We start from the raw sequence: 19,178 nt of genomic DNA, 5'->3' as shown, positions 1-19,178 counted from the left end.
GCTCATTTTTTCCCTGAAAACCCCACCTTACTTACAAAGTTGTCCTTTGGGAATAACACTTTACATGACGCAAAGGATTTATTTTGATTATTGCAGATACAGAGGAAGATGAATTACAGTCAACCTTTATGGCATGACCTTCTTCAATCAACTCAATTGGAGTGACTCATCTGTGTGACACATATAATGGATTTCTTTCTATATTGGGTTTTTCTTTTTCTTTTATTGGGGATTGCTTTTTCCTTCCATTAGAGATAAAGGTTTACCATAACCTCCTTTAAAACCACTTTCATTCTCCTTTTGAACACAAAATAAGAATTGCTGAGCTGTTCTTTTCCATAAAATGAAAGCACGTTGTGACCAGGAGAACATGTCAAGCACAAAAAATGTTTTGCTTTTGGTTCATTTGTCAAACTACAAATCAATGGTTATGTTGAGCGCAATTGAGCACACTTTGGTTGTATACTGCACATTTTGTGGAATGTATTGGATAATCCAGGTATTCCATGCATTCAGAAAATGTGGCTATTGCATTCTTGTAGGAATGGTATGGCAGTATGCAATTCCAAACATAGCCTTTATTAGTATTAATGTTTTATGTACATATATGGTACTTTTGGATCCTCTTTAATAACTAAAATGACATATAAACACAAACCACCATTTCTCTCCTCAGATGTAATGTGCGTGGTGAGGACCGGAGGATACTGGGATTGGAGTTGGACAAGGACCATCACGCCCTGTTTGTGGCATTCTCAAGTTGCGTGATCCGTGTTCCACTCAGTCGCTGTTCTGACTACGGCAACTGCAAAAAGTGAGTGATAATGCACATGGAACCCAGAATCACAATCATTCACATTAAATATGTGAGAGCACTTAATGCAGTGTTGTACTACACCTTTAAGTATCATGTACTGTTTTAATCAAGTACGCTTATAAAGGGTATTATTGTAGTATTTTAAAACATTTATTGAAGATGGAGCCAACACTACAAACTCCATTGATGATGCAGTGCAGCAGCTCAGTCCTCAGAGAAAAATCTAGACAGTCATGAAAGAATCCTCTAAAAAGTCCTGTGCCAGTTCTCTTTTGATCTATTATGGATAACGTTCTCCATAAGTGCAGTGAAAGTGGTGTGTGTTTCCAAAGACATGCATTCATAAATGCATTCAAATTTAAACACAGATGCATTTTAGAGGGCAAAAGGTTTTAGCTTGCATCCCGGTCCAGGAAGAAGACACAGAGACGGGTTGTCGTTGATGTAGACGTGTTTCCTCCTTTGCATGCTGCAGTCCTCCAGCCAGCATCACCACATGCTTTGACTACTCGCACGCAAATTAGAGCCATCTGATTGGCCACAGGCCAAGACAGCAAACAATTCCTTTTTTTTCACACAGCTGTAGTATAAGCAAGCTGATAGACTGTGTTTCCTTTTAAAAAGATCTCCAAATCCTATCAGGGAATTTCAGTCCCGATTTCTTTCCAAAAACAATCCTGATGTCTGATCCAGCCGTGTCTTAACGTTTTACCAATCTGTTAGTTCATGCCTGCTCAGCCTCAGGAGAAACACTCACACGGGATTCTCTGTGGACTTGTGAGAAAACATCTCTTTTTTTTTTTTTTTTTTTTTCCTCTGTTTTTTTTTTTTTTTTTTTCTTGCTGAATTGTTTTCACACACGCCAAGTGCTGGATGCAAAAACAGCTGTCTTTGTTTAAATTCAAACAGTTTTTGTATCTAAAAGAACAAAAGAAGTTTGTTGTGGTCAAAGAGAATTGGAAAAAAGTAAACGGGTTATCATCAAACAGGTTCCCCTAAACTATCTTCCATTGGTTGGTCAAGCAGATAGCTCCATCCCAAAATTACACTATTGTTGAGCCACTGTTGCCATGTCAGGCTGGTTTTTATAGCACCACAGAAGCTATGTTTCCATCCAAAGTTGTGAATTTAGCTTATGAACAATTGGAATATAAACATTTGCCAATAAAGCACCGTTTCCATCCCATGTGTTCAAGAGAACAACATTCACTTCCTAGGAGAGATTGGCGCAAACTATCTGTAATAAAAATGGAAGTTGCTGCATTCAGGGAAGCCACTGTGGCTCTTTTGTCCTAAATCATAAATGACTTGCTCCTCAGAGTGCACAGACGAAACGCAATAAACGCTCTCATGTTATCTTGCATTCGGATGCCTGATGTCTGTGAACACAGTCATGTGAGGTGGTTCTGGGAGGTCATTATACCAAATAATTTTGATGACAGACTTTGGCTCAGGCATTTCAGAATAACTAAAACAAGATTTGAGATGCTGTGCAATGAAAGTGATCGGCTAGTTAGTCCAGTTATCCAATCACATCCTCTGTTGAGCCAGTTGCAGTTTTTTTTTGTTGCACATCAAGAAATTTATTCAGTAAATGTGTTTCCATTGTCGTTAATGCGCATGTCTTCTTATCAGATAAAAAAATTATCCAGCTCAATTTTTTTAATTTTTTTTTTTAGAATTTATCCACATATTGTCGTTTCCATCCATTGTTTATTTTTTTTATGCGATCCCAAAATTTGCATAATTTGCATAATAGTTTGGGTGGGACATACCAAAGGGCCTGTGAGTTTATTTATTTATTTATTTATTTATTTATTTATTTAGCCAATAAGCAATAGTTAGCTAACTAATGCTACTTGCTGGTTGGTTGCAGGTTTTATTAGGTGGTGGGACATTGTCATTCTAGAGAATATTTGATTGGACAAAAAAAGTGCAGGATGAGTCATCAATATTTTTTTCTCAGTTCCACCTGAAGATCAATATGTATATCAATTAAATAGTTTATTATCCACCTTATTTTTCAATATGGAAGTAAGCTATTTCCTATGAATTTACAAGACAGATCAAAGTGCACTAAACAGTAAAACTCTTTGCACTACAAACCAGTATGATAACAAGTAGCAGTTTGAAACATCAAGCAACATAATAAACTGTTCTTGTACAACTAAAATAACTGCCAGTAGCTTACATCGAAAGCTTTGCACATTCAGGTTAATAATTGGCCGTATAAGTAATTTTGTCAACTTTTAGTAGGTCATTAGCATACATTATAGATGACTTTAAACCTAATAGAGAGACTAAAACCACCCATAGACTAAAACCAACCAACTCCATTTTTGCTTGCATTTTTGCATTTTTTTTTTTATTATTATTATTTAAAATGGAATAAGAGAATGTATTTTATCATTTTAACACATCTAACCTTTAACAATAGATAAAGTGTTAAAGAATAGTGACCAACAGGCATAGCATGGAGAAATTAACAACCTGTGAAGAGGGAAAAAATAGCAAAAAGTGGAAGTGACCTCTCCTTTTCACTCTGATTCACATCTAGTCACCTCACACATGTTTTTTGTCCATTCTTCCCTGTCTTTCGTTCTCTTTCCGTCTCTCTTTCCGTCTGTCTCTCTCACTGTTTCTTGGAGCAACTCGGCAGCTTCGCCGTGTATCTGAATCTCAGTTGGCCTCTGGCAAACACAACACACCTGTCAATCATGCAACACTAATACACAAACACACACACACACACACTTGACTCTACAGCAGTCAGTCTCTTTCTCTCTCTCTCTCTCTTCAGTCTGACTGACTGTCTGACCAGCGAGAGGCATTAATGCTTTGTTATGGAGATGCCGTGTCTGGATGTCCCTTCCAGCTTGTCACATACACTTGGAGAGAGAGGGGAAAGGGAAATTGGGGGGAGTATGGAGACAGTGAGCGAGGAAAACACACACAACCTTTCCAGGACATGTGGTACGAGTTAACTCTGTATGTGTGTGTGTTTTAGGAGCTGTCTGTCCTCGCGAGACCCCTACTGCATCTGGCTGAGTGCGGGGAACTGTGCCACAGTGGCGCCGGGATTCAAGTGAGTTAAAGCTACATCACGCGACTCTTCTATTAGTCCTGCCACAGTAAACACTTTTACGGTTCATTAGAATAAAAGAGCATACACAGCTACTACATTCTACACACAAGCTTTCTGTGCAGTCGACAGTTCTGTGTTTCTATAGTGCACATCATTGTTAAAGGTCTCTTAGGGCTTACGTTACTCTAAACATCTTTAAAACATCTGGTAAAAATCAGATGGCCGTAAAATGTCTTCAAAATTTATAACCAAGTGCAGTTACAGAATTTTACTAGACAATATATACAATGACCAGGATGACTTCATAGATAACATTTAAAAGTAAATTTGTTAACATTATTTGATGCATTTAGGTGTCAAACTAACAGTACTAACAATACTTTTACAGCATTCATTAATCTCAGTTAATGTTAATTTCTACATAATACATTTTTAACATTTCAAGCTATATAAATTAAAGGGAAAGTTCACCAAAAAATAAAAATTCTGTTATCATTTACTTACCCTCAAGTTGTTGAACACAAAAGAAGATATTTTGAAGAATGTCGGTAAGCAAACAGTTGATGGGCCCCATTGACTTCCATAGTATTTTTTTCTTCCATACTATGGAAGTCAATGGGACCCATTTACTGGACAGACAGAGAAGCAATAGGACCAAGACACATCGGATTCATTTGTGTTATTTAGCAGTTGCAAAGATCTCTGGCTAAAAGGGCATATTGACATACCCACCATTTTATGAAATATCAGCTTGTGTCAGGGATGTATATACAGTAATACTGCCTCTCCAATTGTCAAGCAGAAGTTCATTTCATTTTTGTGTGTGTGTGTGTGTGTGTGTGTGTGTGTTATAATGAGTGCAGATCGAGGGATTGAATTTGTTATTATTAATGTTTTGCTGAGTGGTCGCTGCGGTTGTCATCATTGTGGAAAACAACAGCGGCAATATTCTTCCCAGCATGCTCTAATGTTTCCTCGCTCCTGAGTCACATACAATACAGCTGCAATTTTTATTAAAAGAAGTTAGAACCCCGAAGTGAAAATGTTACTGAGAGACCAACATCTTATTCTTAACATACTACTCTATACACACACACATACACAAACTAAATAAAGTTATTTTATTTAGCTGAATATGTTTTAATTTAACATACAGTTTCTCTGTAACCTGGTGACAGTGTTTAAATATTTTCTGGCTATGAAATTGATTATTGGTTCTTAATGTTCCTTAATGTTCCTTAATGTGTCCTAATGTGAGTATTGACAGAGATGGGGAATCATTTCATCTTGAACTCATGAACATTATTACGTACGCAGCAGATTTTCAGACCGCTGCCAACAAAATGGACGAACTTGTGAGAGTACTTATCAGTGTCCCATAAGAGCTTTGGTTTACTCCAGCATTCAATTATATGCTTCCATAGCCAAACTCATGTCAGAGTCATACATCTTCTGCTGTCAGATGCCATAAAGTCTTCTGTAATCATAGAGCGCATTAGAATTATAAAGAGCTCTAGAATCTTGGCTAGAATCTAGAATTTTGTTTTTTTTTATAGAAACCAAAAGCAGCAACACTGAAAATGTAAACCTGATGTAGATTGAAAAACAGCATTTTAAAGTGTGTCAGTAATATCTTAAAAAATACAATAAATCAGATCAATTACAAATCAAATAGTAGAATTGAATTACATAAAATACAAGTGTATAAAATACACTACCACTACCATTCAAACGTTTGTTGTTGTAACGTAAAGTCCATAAATTCTGCACTTTTGGCACTCAGACTTGTTGCACATAAAAGTGCAATATGTGACTGAAATCAGCAGGTCCAAACTGATTGGCTGGAGTAATTTTCAGGAAGTGTTCACACATCACATTAAAATAGATAACATAAAAAACTGTCATTGGTCACTTTAAATTTTAGCCACATGACCCCTTTCCAATAGGCTTTTGTCCTGAATAAGCTGCAAAAAACTTTATGTTGACTTTAAGTCTGACAATGTGAGAAGTAGAACAAGAAAGAAATCATGAGAAACTGTAGCTCCAGAGCGAACTATGCGTTTAAATTCTAATCAATGAAATCTAATGAAATTCTGCTAGACTGAGAGGGTGAAATGTAAGAAAAGAGGGCAATAGATGTACGATGTTAATACTTCGGCTTTCTCATTTTTAAAATAGCTTTGCAGCTTTTTTTTTTTTTTTTTTTGCGGTGTACTGCGGGTAGGAGAATATGAAGAAAAATATGACTTTATTATCTTGTGGGATATTTTCTCTTTGTGTTCTCCTTTTCCCTATTCGCTCTTTCCCAGGGGCAATTTAATCTCCATATGATGAGAGAGCGTGTTTGTGCTAATGTGTGTGTGCAAGTGTGTTGGCCAATTCAGGTATAATGAAAAGCATGCATCTCAAAGGCATATTGATGTTCAGATATTACGCACCTGCAAGATCCCAATTTACCACTTTATGCAGGAGATTTTTTTTTCTTGTCCTTCCATTTATCCTTCAATATGAGATGAAGTCATCCCCACTCTCTCTCTTTCCCTCTCCTTCCCTCTCGTTCTGTCACACTCTCCCCTCTCAGGTTAATGGAAATAAGGACTTTAAATCATGTCAGGTGGAGAGGGCTGATTCACAGATAGATTGAATATGCAGGGCAGGGCGAGGCAGGAGAACGGCAGGTGCCTCGGCAGAGCTGAAATGGGGTGCCGGCATTAGATGATAAGTTGTTTGTATGCTAGTGTGTTTTCTCTGAAGCTTTTTTTTTTTTTTTTTTTTTAAAGGGTCATAACATGGATTTTTTTAATATGTTCTTTGGGGTTCACTTATAATGTTAAATAATAATAGTGTATCTCAGAGTTAAACTGTGTCAGAAAAAAATAATCTTAATTATGTCAGATAACACTTAATCAAATGGTCATGGTCAGGTCAAAGTGAATAATTTTTGTTTCCAAATTTTACTGGTAGTCCACTGTATGAAGAATTTTTGGGTATAATATTTCACAGTTTACTTTATTTTGCTATCCTCACTTACATAAATTAATTATAGTGTCCTGCACCCACTAGTAAAAATATTTCAAAAATGTCTGAATAATTTTTGGTTTTACTGTAGATGCAGAGGAAATTATTATTTCCATTCGGACCCTCTATCGGAAATTATCCATTTTTAAAGTAAGACTTGTAAACCGCCACTGTTATGATTTGTTAACGTCATTGCATAGAAACAGTATCAACGCCCACTCGCTATTGCACATGAGTAAGTGTTTTGAAAACATTATCCATATAAACCTTCATTTACAGACAATTGCACAAAACAAAAATGCTCTGAACAATCATATAATCCTCCGTCACGATCCGGGACGCCATTAAAATAAATCATCTACTTGTTTCTGACACTGGGATCCTTCTGAATCTGTACAGAGATGCAAACGAACGTTCTTTTAAAGCGAACATTCTTTCACTCTTCCATTTGTCCTGTTGTCGACAGACACAAGTGCATGAAGTATGTCAGAAACTGAATGCACATCTATAAACTGTATCCAGTGTAGACAGCGTTAGTGATTATAATGGGTTCTATTTGCTTTTGATGTGTCGCAATGCTCACATCCAGTGTAGGCAAATGTCAGCAGTTAAGCGACTGAATGCCAGTGGGCGGGGCCTATGGTGTAATGATGTATAATTTTTCATTGATGTCTTGCTCTGGAGGCAGGTATATGCAAATGTAGTTGCCCATGTGACGTCACAGATCCCTCAATATCGAAACAAGCCATTTTTGGAGCTTGATTAAATAAATGGTTTGTTTATAATGAGGAGGACATTTTAAGCTATGCAACTTGCAGGATGTTTAAATGGTACAGAGACCTCTTATATGTCAAAAGATCAAGACAAATTTGATTTCTCATGTCATGACCCCTTTAAAAAGTCATCATTGTATCCTGTGCTCCAAGGTTAGATAGTTTCCACTCAATATAGATCAAATATACTCAAATTAAATCAAGTGAGACAAAATATTTAAGAGTGAATGAAGTTATTTTTGATGCCAATAACCTCCAAATATGATGATTAAATTCAGCAGTCAAATGTATGCGATTTAAAAATGTAATAATTGGCATTTATTTTATCACTTTACAGCTTTTAATAGGGTTTTTTTTCTAGAATTTTCCTGCTGACCTCATATACTCCCTTGTGCCGGTCTTGTTTCCACAGTTGAGCCAAATTAATTGCATCAGGCAAATAGCACTTTTTATGAACCGAGTTGTGTGAATATGGGGCAATAAACCTAATTTACATTAAAATCAAAGCATCTTTGCCCTGAAATTAATTGTTATAATTATGCACTAATAATTAGGTTCGTGCATTTTGCACCTGAACTTGATTGCAAGGTGCATAATAAATAAGATGCACATTCTTCCACTAAAATACCACACACAAAAGTGCTAAGTGACATGCAGTGATTTTTGAGAATCTGGTAACACTTTATTTTACAGTGTCCGTTACACATCTTACATGTACTTACTATAGTAATAACATTAAATTATGCATAATTGCAAGCAAGTAACTCATAACCCTAATTATGTAGTAAGTACATGTAGTTAAATAATATTACAGAGTACTTAAATGTATAATTACACTGTAACAAGGACACCTTAAAATGAAGTGTAACCGAGAATCCTGATTTGGACTTACAGATACGTACTTCATTAGACCACGGCCCCACCAATCTGATTACATCTCCATGGTAACACTGAGAGGAAGCAAAAACTGACAGAACATGTTATGCGTCTGTGTGCGAGATGTCACTCAGGTGTTCGGCAATGAGCAGCAATGACACGCTCGGTTCTGTGATGCCAGGAGCAGTGGAACATTGCAGTCGCTCAGAGCAACGTGTCACCGTGGTTACGCTGTTAGGCTGCATGAGTCAGCAACGTCCCTCTCAGTAAACATATTCTATTCAAATTTGACTTAATATGCTGTTTTACCCAAACACTCATTTCCTTCACACAAAGGTTCTTATATCTGAAATGGTCATAGCTGAAGGCACTCTTACTTATTGCCATTCGTGTGCTTGAATGAATAAAATTCCCCGTAGCTTGTTCCACTAATTTGACATGTGAACACATTAATTACATATGTGCACATGTTAAATTCATTCAGAGTTTGTTTAATCACTTGTAAATAACAGTGGAGCTTGATATTTGCGTAATGATTTGAAATGACGTGTGAAACTACGTCATGTGATGTTCTAAATTTAACTTTTTTTTTTTTTTCTTTTTTTTTTACCAGCCTTGAAGCCTTTTTTTAATTAAAATATATATTTTGAAATTATAACAATAGGATTATTGCACTAATATTCATTAGAGATTTATTTCATGGAAAACAGTTGCACTTGTTACATCTGCGTCCTTTTGAAGATGAGTCTCCATTTCTCAATCAAATTGTCTGTCTCAAAAACAGACATATTGTGATGACGTTCCTCTATAATTTCATTTATATGGCTTAATGTCAGTAATATTATTAGTAAATGGTGCTCCGTAGAGGTAAAATGTACTTGGATAATTTGTTGGAAGTCATGACATTTTTATTAGATGGTTTGATTTGAATTGTGCATGTCACTTTACTTACAGTGCGATTTAAATGGAGTAATATATATTGCAGTTCCTATGAAATTGCCAAATTTACTCTCATTTGGTGCTTAATTTAGAATTCTTGTGTAAATATATGTGTACATTCTAATACATTTGCAATTGTTTCCCATCTCATGGCCATGAAGACATGGCTGTCAGTCATGGTATAGAGGCAGTGTACTTGTATGGCAGACACTCAATCCTCAATCATATTGTAGCATGTTATTTCCCTTTACAGTTGCTCGGAGAGGCAACAACAGACTGCTGACAGCACAACTAATTAGAAGGATCATTCAGCGAGAGGCTCACAAAAGAATGATTGTCACTCCCTTGTCCTCTTTCTCACTCCTTCTCCTGCTCACTCTCTTCTTCTCTCTCTCTGTTCTGTCGTTCTTCCTCTCTGTCTCTGTCACAGGTCTGGATTTGAACAGTATGTGGAGAGTGGATATCCTCAGTACCCAGACAGCTGTCATGGTGAGTTCCAGACAGTCCGAGCTGACTTGCTCCCAGAGATCATAACTCATTCACACTATTATTACATCCCTACACATTTCTGCTACAACTCCACTATTGTTCCAGAACTCTAGAACAGTTTTGAGAGAATCTCATGGAACATGTCAAAAACATGTCTAGGTCATGTTTCTCTCCAACAAGGAAAGAGACCGTAAGAAATGACACCTTGAAACCTCTTTGAACTGTGCAAGATTTTTGTATATTGTGAAATTATTTTTCTGACAACTAAGTGTAACCGATCCTACTCGAACCACTCCGAGCGGGATTCGAACCGGCATCTCCGCTAATAATGCTAATAGTGCTAATAATGCTGAGGCCAGGGAAGTGAGGTTTACATGCACAGCTCATACTTGCTTGCTTCCATTACACTCAAGCCTCCTAAACCTCACTCCTATCCGGGTCACGGCACCAAATGTAACCGGTCCTACTCGACCCACTCCAAGCGGGATTCAAATCGGTGTCTCCGGCATCAGAGGCAGGCGGGCTAATAAGGATGCTAAAGACCGCAGTCTCTAGCGCCAGTCGCTAGCTTGCCTCTTGAGGCCATGGGAGTGAGGTTTACATGCACAGCTCATACTAGCTTGCTTCCGTTACACTCACGCCCCCTAAACCTCACTCCCATCCGGGTCATGGCACCAAACATAGCCAGTTCTACTCGACCCGCTCCCAGCAGAATTCGAACCATTGTCTCTGTCATGGGAGGTGGGCGTGCTAACAAGGACACTAAAGACTGCAGTCTCTAACGTCTGTCGCTAGCGCGACTCTTGAGGCCAGTGGAGTGAGGTTTACACACACAGCTCTTACTAGCTTGCTTCCATTGAATAAGCACCTCTCCCCATTCTCAAAAATGATATATTATTTAAATGCTAAAGTACAGTATAATTTAATTGATGCTGATTTTAAGTAATAATAATATGATATAATTTACACTACCATAATGTTACAAAAGATTTATATTTCAAATAAATTGTTCTTTTAATCGTTTTCTAAAACTGTTCATCAAAGAACCCTATATGATTTTTCTACAAAAATGTTAAGCAGCAGAAAACTTTTTCAACTGTGAAAATAATAACAAATGTTTCTTCAGCACCAAATAAATGGTGAGCACAAGAGACTTCTTTCAAAAACATTAAAAAACACCTTACATCTTACAGTTGTTGTTGTTGTTGTTGTCTTTGTTTTTCGCATTAGAATAATGAGAGCTTGGGGATGAAATGTGCCTCATTGTCATGAAATTGATGTCACAATGCGCAAAAAAAAAAAAAAAAAAAATCTTGATCCTAAATTACACTTCATTTTCTTTTTCCACTTTGAGGTTGACAGATTTCTTTGTGAGATTTTATTTATTTATTTATTTTTTATTTTTTATTTTAAGGGATGATGTACAAACTTAAATGTTACCATTTTATGCAAAATACAAGATTTAGCCTATGGCTAAGTTTGATCTGCAGTTCTGTATATATTAGATTCATGTATCATGCATTCTTGTGCTGTAATTGCAAAAACCTTAACCGTAATAAGAGTACTGTAGTGTCCGGCCTTGAATGACTTATTGCATTTATGCATCAAAATGGAGGCAGATGCAAAATGTTACTAAAAGTCAACACTGTTCAGTAAATAAATAATATTGATATTCGATAAATAATTTGATTTATTAATGGTAAAAATCACAATAATCTTCTGCCAAGTATTATAGTTCATTAGGCTGAACGTAGGCCTACTTGATCTTATTCTTCTTTTATTCTTTCTGTAGATGTGTTGGCCACAACTCGCAAGCAGAACCCTGCGGTGGACTCTGCGTACGGTCAGTGCACTAATTCAATCTCACAAGCTTTAAATTCAGACATTAAAATTGCTTTAGTAAATGATTACCCTTTGTCCAGCCATATTCACAGTCATGTTCATATCCATTGACCATTTTAAATCAGAAATTATATGGCCAGCAGAAATTATATGGCCAGCTTAAGTTGGGCCTTGCATTCAACAATAGGCACAGATTGCTATTATTTTTTCTACACTGTGTCACTAGTGTCTTGGTGTGAATATTACATCATGTCTTTTTTATACCGACAGTTTGCCTTTCACGCACACATGCATAAATCTTCAATCTGTCCCATTCTGACCTCTGAGCAGCTCTTACAACAACTCTCAGAGAGGCGTTAGTTTCCCAGATCAATAGAGTCCGTTACACAAATGACCCGCAGTGAGGCTGCAGGCTGCAGATCTGGACGGCAGACAGAAATGTCCTGCAGGGCTGTGGGACGTATCAGAGAGCTCTGAGCAAGAGCTTTGGAGGAACAACTGAAAATCACGATCTGACAAATTAATTTTCTCACTGAGTGGATGTGTGACGGTATGTGTGTGTGTGTGTGTGTGTGTGTGTGTGTGTGAGAGAGAGAGAAATGTGTGTATGTTGTGATAGACGGTGCATGTGTATGAGAGATATTGAGAGAGAGAGAGCATATGTGTGTGTTTTGGAAGGAGAGAGGGGAAGCGTGTGTGTGTGTGTGTGTGTGTGTGTGTGTGTGTGTGTGTGTGTGTGTGTGTGTGTGTGTGTGTTGAAGAGAGAAATAGAAATGTGCAGTATTATATTTCAGACAGTCATGAGCTAATACTAGCTGACAGCTGGCCCGTGTGTGTGAAAGTGTGTGTTAACATCCCTGGGTGGTGGTGTCTGATTTTGCTTCTAAAGCGTGCCAGTGGATGCAGTGTGATCAGGGTCAGAGCATACAGCTATTGTACCACACACAATACACTCTGCCTCTCTCTCACACACACATCACAGCTCCCCATCCTTTGTGGATCATGGAGAAATATCCAGTATATTTCTCAAAATCCTTGTATTACCATCTGGATTAGTCACATGAGGTTATTAATATAGATGAGTTTTAGTAAATATTAACATTTCCAAGTCACCTGCTTTGTTCTTTTCTAATCTCCAGCTTATGAATCAGTGCCACTGTTTTTTGAGCTGATTATAGTGCTAATATATTTCTAAGATGGCCTTCAATCTGTCCATCAGCCAATTAGAGAGAGGTAAATAACTCCCTGGTGACAACCTAAAAAATTTTTTTTGTTTGTTATTAATAATTTTAAAGGCACAATATGTAAATTTCACCGCTAGAGGTCACTTATTCAAAACAAAGGCGTAGCTTGATGACGCCTTGATTTTGTGGAATCATGGGAGGTGTTGTCTACAGCCAGTGGAAAAGAATCCGACCGGATTTGGCAGAAATCATATTATTGGATGAGCTTATGTATTAAAGATTTATTAACATTAATGTAATATGAATCAGGGTGTGGCTAAAAGACGTTGAAGCGTAACAAGGCCGCTGGAGCGATTGCTAATGAGAGACCAGCACGACACACGGCTCGAGAGCAGTGGACCGCTTCCGCTTCTTCCGGTCATGCGTATGTGGGGTAACGTGGAGCTGTTTTATCATATTAGATACAATTCTGTTTTGAAAGTGTTATAATTCTACTCTGTACATTCGCTACTATGAGACACTTGTTGGACGCTGCAGTAAGCTAGATCGATATTAGGCATGGTAAAACATGGTACTCAATCAAGAAAACAAGATTTAAACAATAAGACTTACTGTGTTTAGCTATATAACAATAATTAGTTTTCTTTTGATGAATGTATCCAAACAGTTGCTCACCTGTCTAATAAAACACATAATATATTAAAACGTCTTTGATGTTTCCATGGTTTCTACAAAATAAAACCAGAAATCGAGGGTAACGCGGGTCATTGATAGGCGACAGTTAAAATTGCTTATTTCTCTGGATTTAAACAATCTTGGAAACATTTGGGATAATGTAAGTACACAAGTCAACAAAATATATAACATTGTTCTAGTGGTTTTTGGATATTTTAATCTTACTTATTGTGCCTTTAATAATAATAATTTTTATTTATATAGTGCCTTTCCATAGCTCAAGGACATTCTACATTAAGAAAAAGATAACTGCAATAGGGAAGACAATAATAACAGAAAATAGAACACACAGAAGAGAAGAATATTACAAAACAGTAGATTAAAGCACAGATAATACAAAGACAATAAAAGTGGCATTACAAAGAGGTAGCACACAGCAACATAGATTCATGCATAAAAATACAGAACACTACTTAAGAAAATAAATGGGCTTAGAGTTGCGATTTGAATTCAGAAACATTATTAAAGCAACAGTGGCTGGGAGAGAGAATTCTAGAGTTTAGGTGCGAAAGCTCTAAATGATCTACCCTCCATAGAAGAGACGTGATACCTAGGGACAAAGAGAAGGCCAGATTCAGAAGACTGAAGTGATCGAGTCGGGATAAAGGGGACAAGCAGTATTTTGTACTTGATACAATAGGAAGGAAGGAAGAATTACGAGAACAAATGAAGGAGAGGAAGAAAGGAAGAATTACGAGAACAAATGAAGGAGAGGAAGGAAGGAAGAATTACGAGAACAAATGAAGGAGAGGAAGGAAGGAAAGAAGGATTACAAGAACAAATGAAGGAAGGAAGGAAGGAAAGATTACGAGAACGAAGGAAGGAAGGAAGGATTACGAGAACAAAGGAAGGAAGGAAGGAAGGATTACGAGAACAAATGAAGGAGAGGAAGGAAGGAAGAATTACGAGAACAAATGAAGGAGAGGAAGGAAGGAAGAATTATGAGAACAAATGAAGGAGAGGAAGGAAGGAAGGAAGGAAGGAAGGAAGGAAGGAAGGAAGGATTACGAAAACAAATGAAGGAGAGGAAGGAAGGAAAGAAGGATTACAAGAACAAATGAAGGAAGGAAGGAAGGAAGGAAGGATTACGAGAACAAATGAAGGAAGGAAGGAAGGAAGGAAGGATTACAAGAACAAATGAAGGAGAGGAAGGAAGGATTACGAGAACAAATGAAGGAAAGGAAGGAAGGAAGGAAGGAAGGAAGGATTACAAGAACAAATGAAGGAGAGGAAGGAAGGAAGGAAGGATTACAAGAACAAATGAAGGAGAGGAAGGAAGGAAGGAAGGAAGGATTACAAGAACAAATGAAGGAGAGGAAGGAAGGATTACGAGAACAAATGAAGGAGAGGAAGGAAAGAAGGATTACGAGAACAAATGAAGGAGAGGAAGGAAGGATTACGAGAACAAATGAAGGAGAGGAAGGAAGGATTACGAGAACAAATGAAGGAGAGGAAGGAAGGAAGAAATGATTATGAGAACAAATGAAGGAGAGGAAGGAAGGAAATAAGGATTACAAGAACAAATGAAGGAAGGAAGGAAGGAAGGAAGGAAGGAAGGATTACGAGAAGGAAGGAAGGATTACGAGAACAAATGAAGGAAGGAAGGAAGGATTATGAGAACAAATGAAGGAAGGAAGGAAGGATTACGAGAACAAATGAAAGGGAAGGAAGGATTACGAGAACAAATGAAGGAGAGGAAGGAAGGAGAGATTATGAGAACAAATGAAGGAAGGAAGGAAGGAAGGACGGAAGGAAGGAAGGAAGGATTACGAGAACAAATGAAGGAGAGGAAGGAAGGAAGAAAGGATTATGAAAACGAAGGAAGGAAGGATTACGAGTACGAAGGAAGGAAGGAAGGAAGGAAGGAGAGATTGCGAGAACATGAAGGAGAGGAAGGAAGGAGAGATTACGAGAACAAATGAAGGACAGGAAGGAAGGAAATTACGAGAAGGAAAGTATCGGAAATTAAGAAAAAGAATGGAAGGAAGACATGAAGAGAAGGAAGAAAGGACAGAGAAAGTTTAAAGAAGGGATGAATGAAGGATGTAAGAGATCAAAGAGGAAATAAGGAAGGTAGAAAGCAAGGGTTGAGAGAGATCATGGAAAAAAGAAAGAGAGATGGAGGATGGCATCATGGCATTGGGCTGTACTGTCATGGATGTGTGGGACGCTGGATGGCGTGTCCCTGTGCTCCTCTCTATCTGTGTGGTGTGAAAGAGCACACAGTGGGTGCACACATTCAATGAGCATTCCCACTGCTTCATTCAGCCACCAGAGCTCCTCTTCCAGCCACTGGAAATGACATGGCAGTGCAGCTTCTCACCTCACGCTGAGACAAAGCCTCCCACGGCACCTTGGCATGGTAATTAGAGCTCTACCTGCATTCAAGAGGAGTTATTACATCCTCAGAACTCTCGCCGTCTTCCCACTGTGTGATAAAGCCATCCCATTGTGAAAGGTGGACAAAAATTCCCATAATGCACCACTGTTTTCCGACAGCTCTTTTCTTCCGGCACCCTTTAAATAGAATGGAAACGGAATGATAATAAAAGCATCCCATGTGCCAGCCCCGAGCTCCCCTGATGAGCGGCCACTGTGTGGCACAGATGGCAAGATGACAGGCTTTATTTAGAGGTGGGCAGGCAGAGGATGGGCTCCGCGCTTGGCCCTGGTCAACCGGCTGCTGCTGCTGATGATGAGTACTGTGTGCCGCTACATTAAGCATTAGTCCGGTGATGGAGCTCCTCACAGCAGCCTGAGCCCAAGGACAACGAGTCTTTCAGAAAGAGAACTCCGCAAGGTCGCCGGTACTTTAAGTCGCCCAGGAATGAGGAGAGCTAAATCTCAGAATCGGACTCATGAGGATATCCTCAAAGTATATGGTCCGCAAGTATGTTTAGGATCAGCGCATTGTGGGGGATGGATGGAGAAGGGAGGGGAAACTGTTCAAAAAGAGGCTTCTGTGAGATTAGCTCAGTTCAGATCAAATGCCTCCAAGTTTCGATTCTGCCAGCTCTGGGGTTAGAAATTCATGTGATACCACAACAAAACAAAGAAAATGTAATATTGATTTTGCTGCAAGAAGATGTGTTTTGTTTTTTCATGTTTTACGTGATTTGTACTGTGATTTCTATAGCACCCTTCATATAAATTTTATAACTTCTGAAATTTTTTACTAAACTATTTAAAGGAATGGTTCATCCAAAAATGAAAATTTGATCATCATTTACTCACCCTCACATCATTACAAATCTGTATAGTGTTCTTTCTTTGGTGAAAGGCAAAATAAGATTTTTTTTTTTTTTTTTTTTTTTTTCTCAATGGTGTTTTCCATGTTAATGTGGTTCCATTTATATACTACCATAGTTTTTAATAATATTTTAAATTAGCTTTTATTTTTATATTTTAGTTTTCATTTTAGTAATCTTGTATTGTGCTTTTGTTATTTTTATTCATTTGTTTCTTTTAATATTTAATATTTTAATATAATCTTTAATTTATTTTTAGTCATTTTGGTACTTCAGTTTAAACTTATTTTAGTTCAGATAATTGTCAAGGCAACATTTCTAATTTTCATTTAGTCTGAGTTTTTTTATTTAACATTTGAAAAAATTAATAGTTTAAGTTATATGGACAAAAAAAAAATCTCTTTAAAACCCTAAAATGAAAATTCTGTCATAATTCTGTCATCACTCTCATGTTGTTCCAATCCTGTACAATGTTAATTCTTCTATGGAAAGTGAAAGAACATATTTTGAAGAATGTTTCAGCTGTTGTTGCCCACAGTGGAGGTCAATGGAGTCCAAAACAACCACACTGGACCCCATTGACATTGATTGTATGGACAAAAAACACTGAGACACATTGTATTATAATTATAAACAGCATTGTACAGGCTGTGAATGAAATCAGGGTGAGTACCTGATGACTGATTTTTGGGTGAACAATCTCTGATACTGTACAAAATGGAAATATGCTGATCTAATATATTTAAATGGATGTTTTCCTGATTTAAAATGCATATTATGGATATTTCTGATAAGTAACTTTGCCTTCCAATACAACCACAGGAAAGACCTCACCCACAAGCGCCAGCACAACCAATCAGGGGCCAGCTCTGCCTAAAGTCAAGGGTGTCTCTGAGACAGGTACCCACCCCGAGGAGGGGAGGCGGGGAGGGCAGGGTTCTCCTGACTTGGAGCCAGGCAGTGTGGAGATGGAGGGTAAGGGGGTGGGGAGAGGCCCTTGGCCCATTGTCTGTCTTCTAGCTTCCCTTTATCCCAAGTTTCAACTTTTCTAGCGCTGTATTGGATTCCGCTGCATGACCCCACAGCTGCGCACAACACAAAATATACTCACAAAGAAACAAAGTAAAAAGAATCACAAAGAATCAAAGTAAAGTGCACACTCACACATATACCGACTTGGAGATGCAAACAAATTCTCTTTCCTAAAAAAAAACCAAAAAAAAAAACCTTTGAGTCAAGCAATCTGCTAGTCCGTGCTCATCGCATTCGACCTTCCCTGTTGTTCCATCTAGACAAACAAAAGGAACGAATTGTCTGCAGTCGTCTTTGTTGTTTTAATACATTTAAGTCTGCCCTATATCTCCAAAGGTACTTTGTCTGGTTTCCACTCATGTATCCCTGGCTGAAGTTTGCGAGAATGCAGCAAAATGATCATAAATCCTGCGCCTGCCGTTATGATCATCCACTCAGCCTGTAATGAGAAGCACCAGCAGTCGATAAATAAGCAGCAACTACAGACCCGCGGGCAGACGCCGCCTGATAGAAATTTTCAGCGTGCAATCTATTCAGCCGCTCGGTCAAGAGCAGTCGCACGCTTGTGCAATCAAACGACCTGCAGACAGGAGAGGTGCGGTGGTTTATACACAATTCGCCTTATATCTCCCTCTCTTCACCTCCCTCAACTTCTGTATCCTTGTTGATGAGGGGTAATGTGTTGATACACACAGTGCCTCAGAGGGCTGATGGTTTTTCACACCCGGCCTCAATGTGACATTTAGTCATACTGATTAATTTAAAATTATACAACCATTACTTCCTGTCTAAGCAACAGTTCCTTGTCTGTTTTCAGCATTTCAGACCAGAGTATGTGAGAGGTGCAGATAATTTCATATTCATTAATTTAGTAATGGCATCTAATTTTAGTCTACAAAAATATTAGTTTGATGAGAAAATTGAAAACAAATATTCAAACATTCTATGTATTAATTTAAATGTTTTTGCTTTTTTTGCAGAAAGAGCATATTCACAATGTGACTTAGTTTAAGTTCACATGTGCATTTGTTTAATTTTGTGCAGATGCAAGATGTAATATTACATTTATGTCATGTATATGGGTCAATGACGTGATGGGTCATTTTTTTTGTCCAAAGGCCTTTATAATAATAATAAACA

The 19,178-nt window shown here is 37.8% G+C and overlaps 1 protein-coding gene across 5 annotated transcripts in view; it reads left to right on the top strand.

Annotated features, from left to right (window-relative positions):
• The window catches only part of sema6e (sema domain, transmembrane domain (TM), and cytoplasmic domain, (semaphorin) 6E), a 154,843-nt gene that overhangs the window by 119,825 nt on the left and 15,840 nt on the right, over positions 1 to 19,178 (top strand). For 3 of the 5 annotated variants that reach the window (XM_051866638.1, XM_051866639.1, XM_051866640.1), the window contains 5 exons: positions 677 to 814; positions 3,825 to 3,902; positions 9,939 to 9,997; positions 11,790 to 11,840; positions 17,829 to 17,981. In XM_051866638.1, the coding sequence (XP_051722598.1) occupies positions 677 to 814; positions 3,825 to 3,902; positions 9,939 to 9,997; positions 11,790 to 11,840; positions 17,829 to 17,981 (479 nt within the window). The remainder of the gene's footprint in view (positions 1 to 676; positions 815 to 3,824; positions 3,903 to 9,938; positions 9,998 to 11,789; positions 11,841 to 17,828; positions 17,982 to 19,178) is intronic. The other 2 variants (XM_051866641.1, XM_051866642.1) reach the window with 2 other exon arrangements.

This window comes from Ctenopharyngodon idella, chromosome 16 (genome assembly GCF_019924925.1).
Source record: "Ctenopharyngodon idella isolate HZGC_01 chromosome 16, HZGC01, whole genome shotgun sequence".
NCBI classification, from domain to species: domain Eukaryota; kingdom Metazoa; phylum Chordata; class Actinopteri; order Cypriniformes; family Xenocyprididae; genus Ctenopharyngodon; species Ctenopharyngodon idella.
Note: the sequence above shows the minus strand (reverse complement) of the source record. Positions and strands in the feature narration are given on the sequence as shown.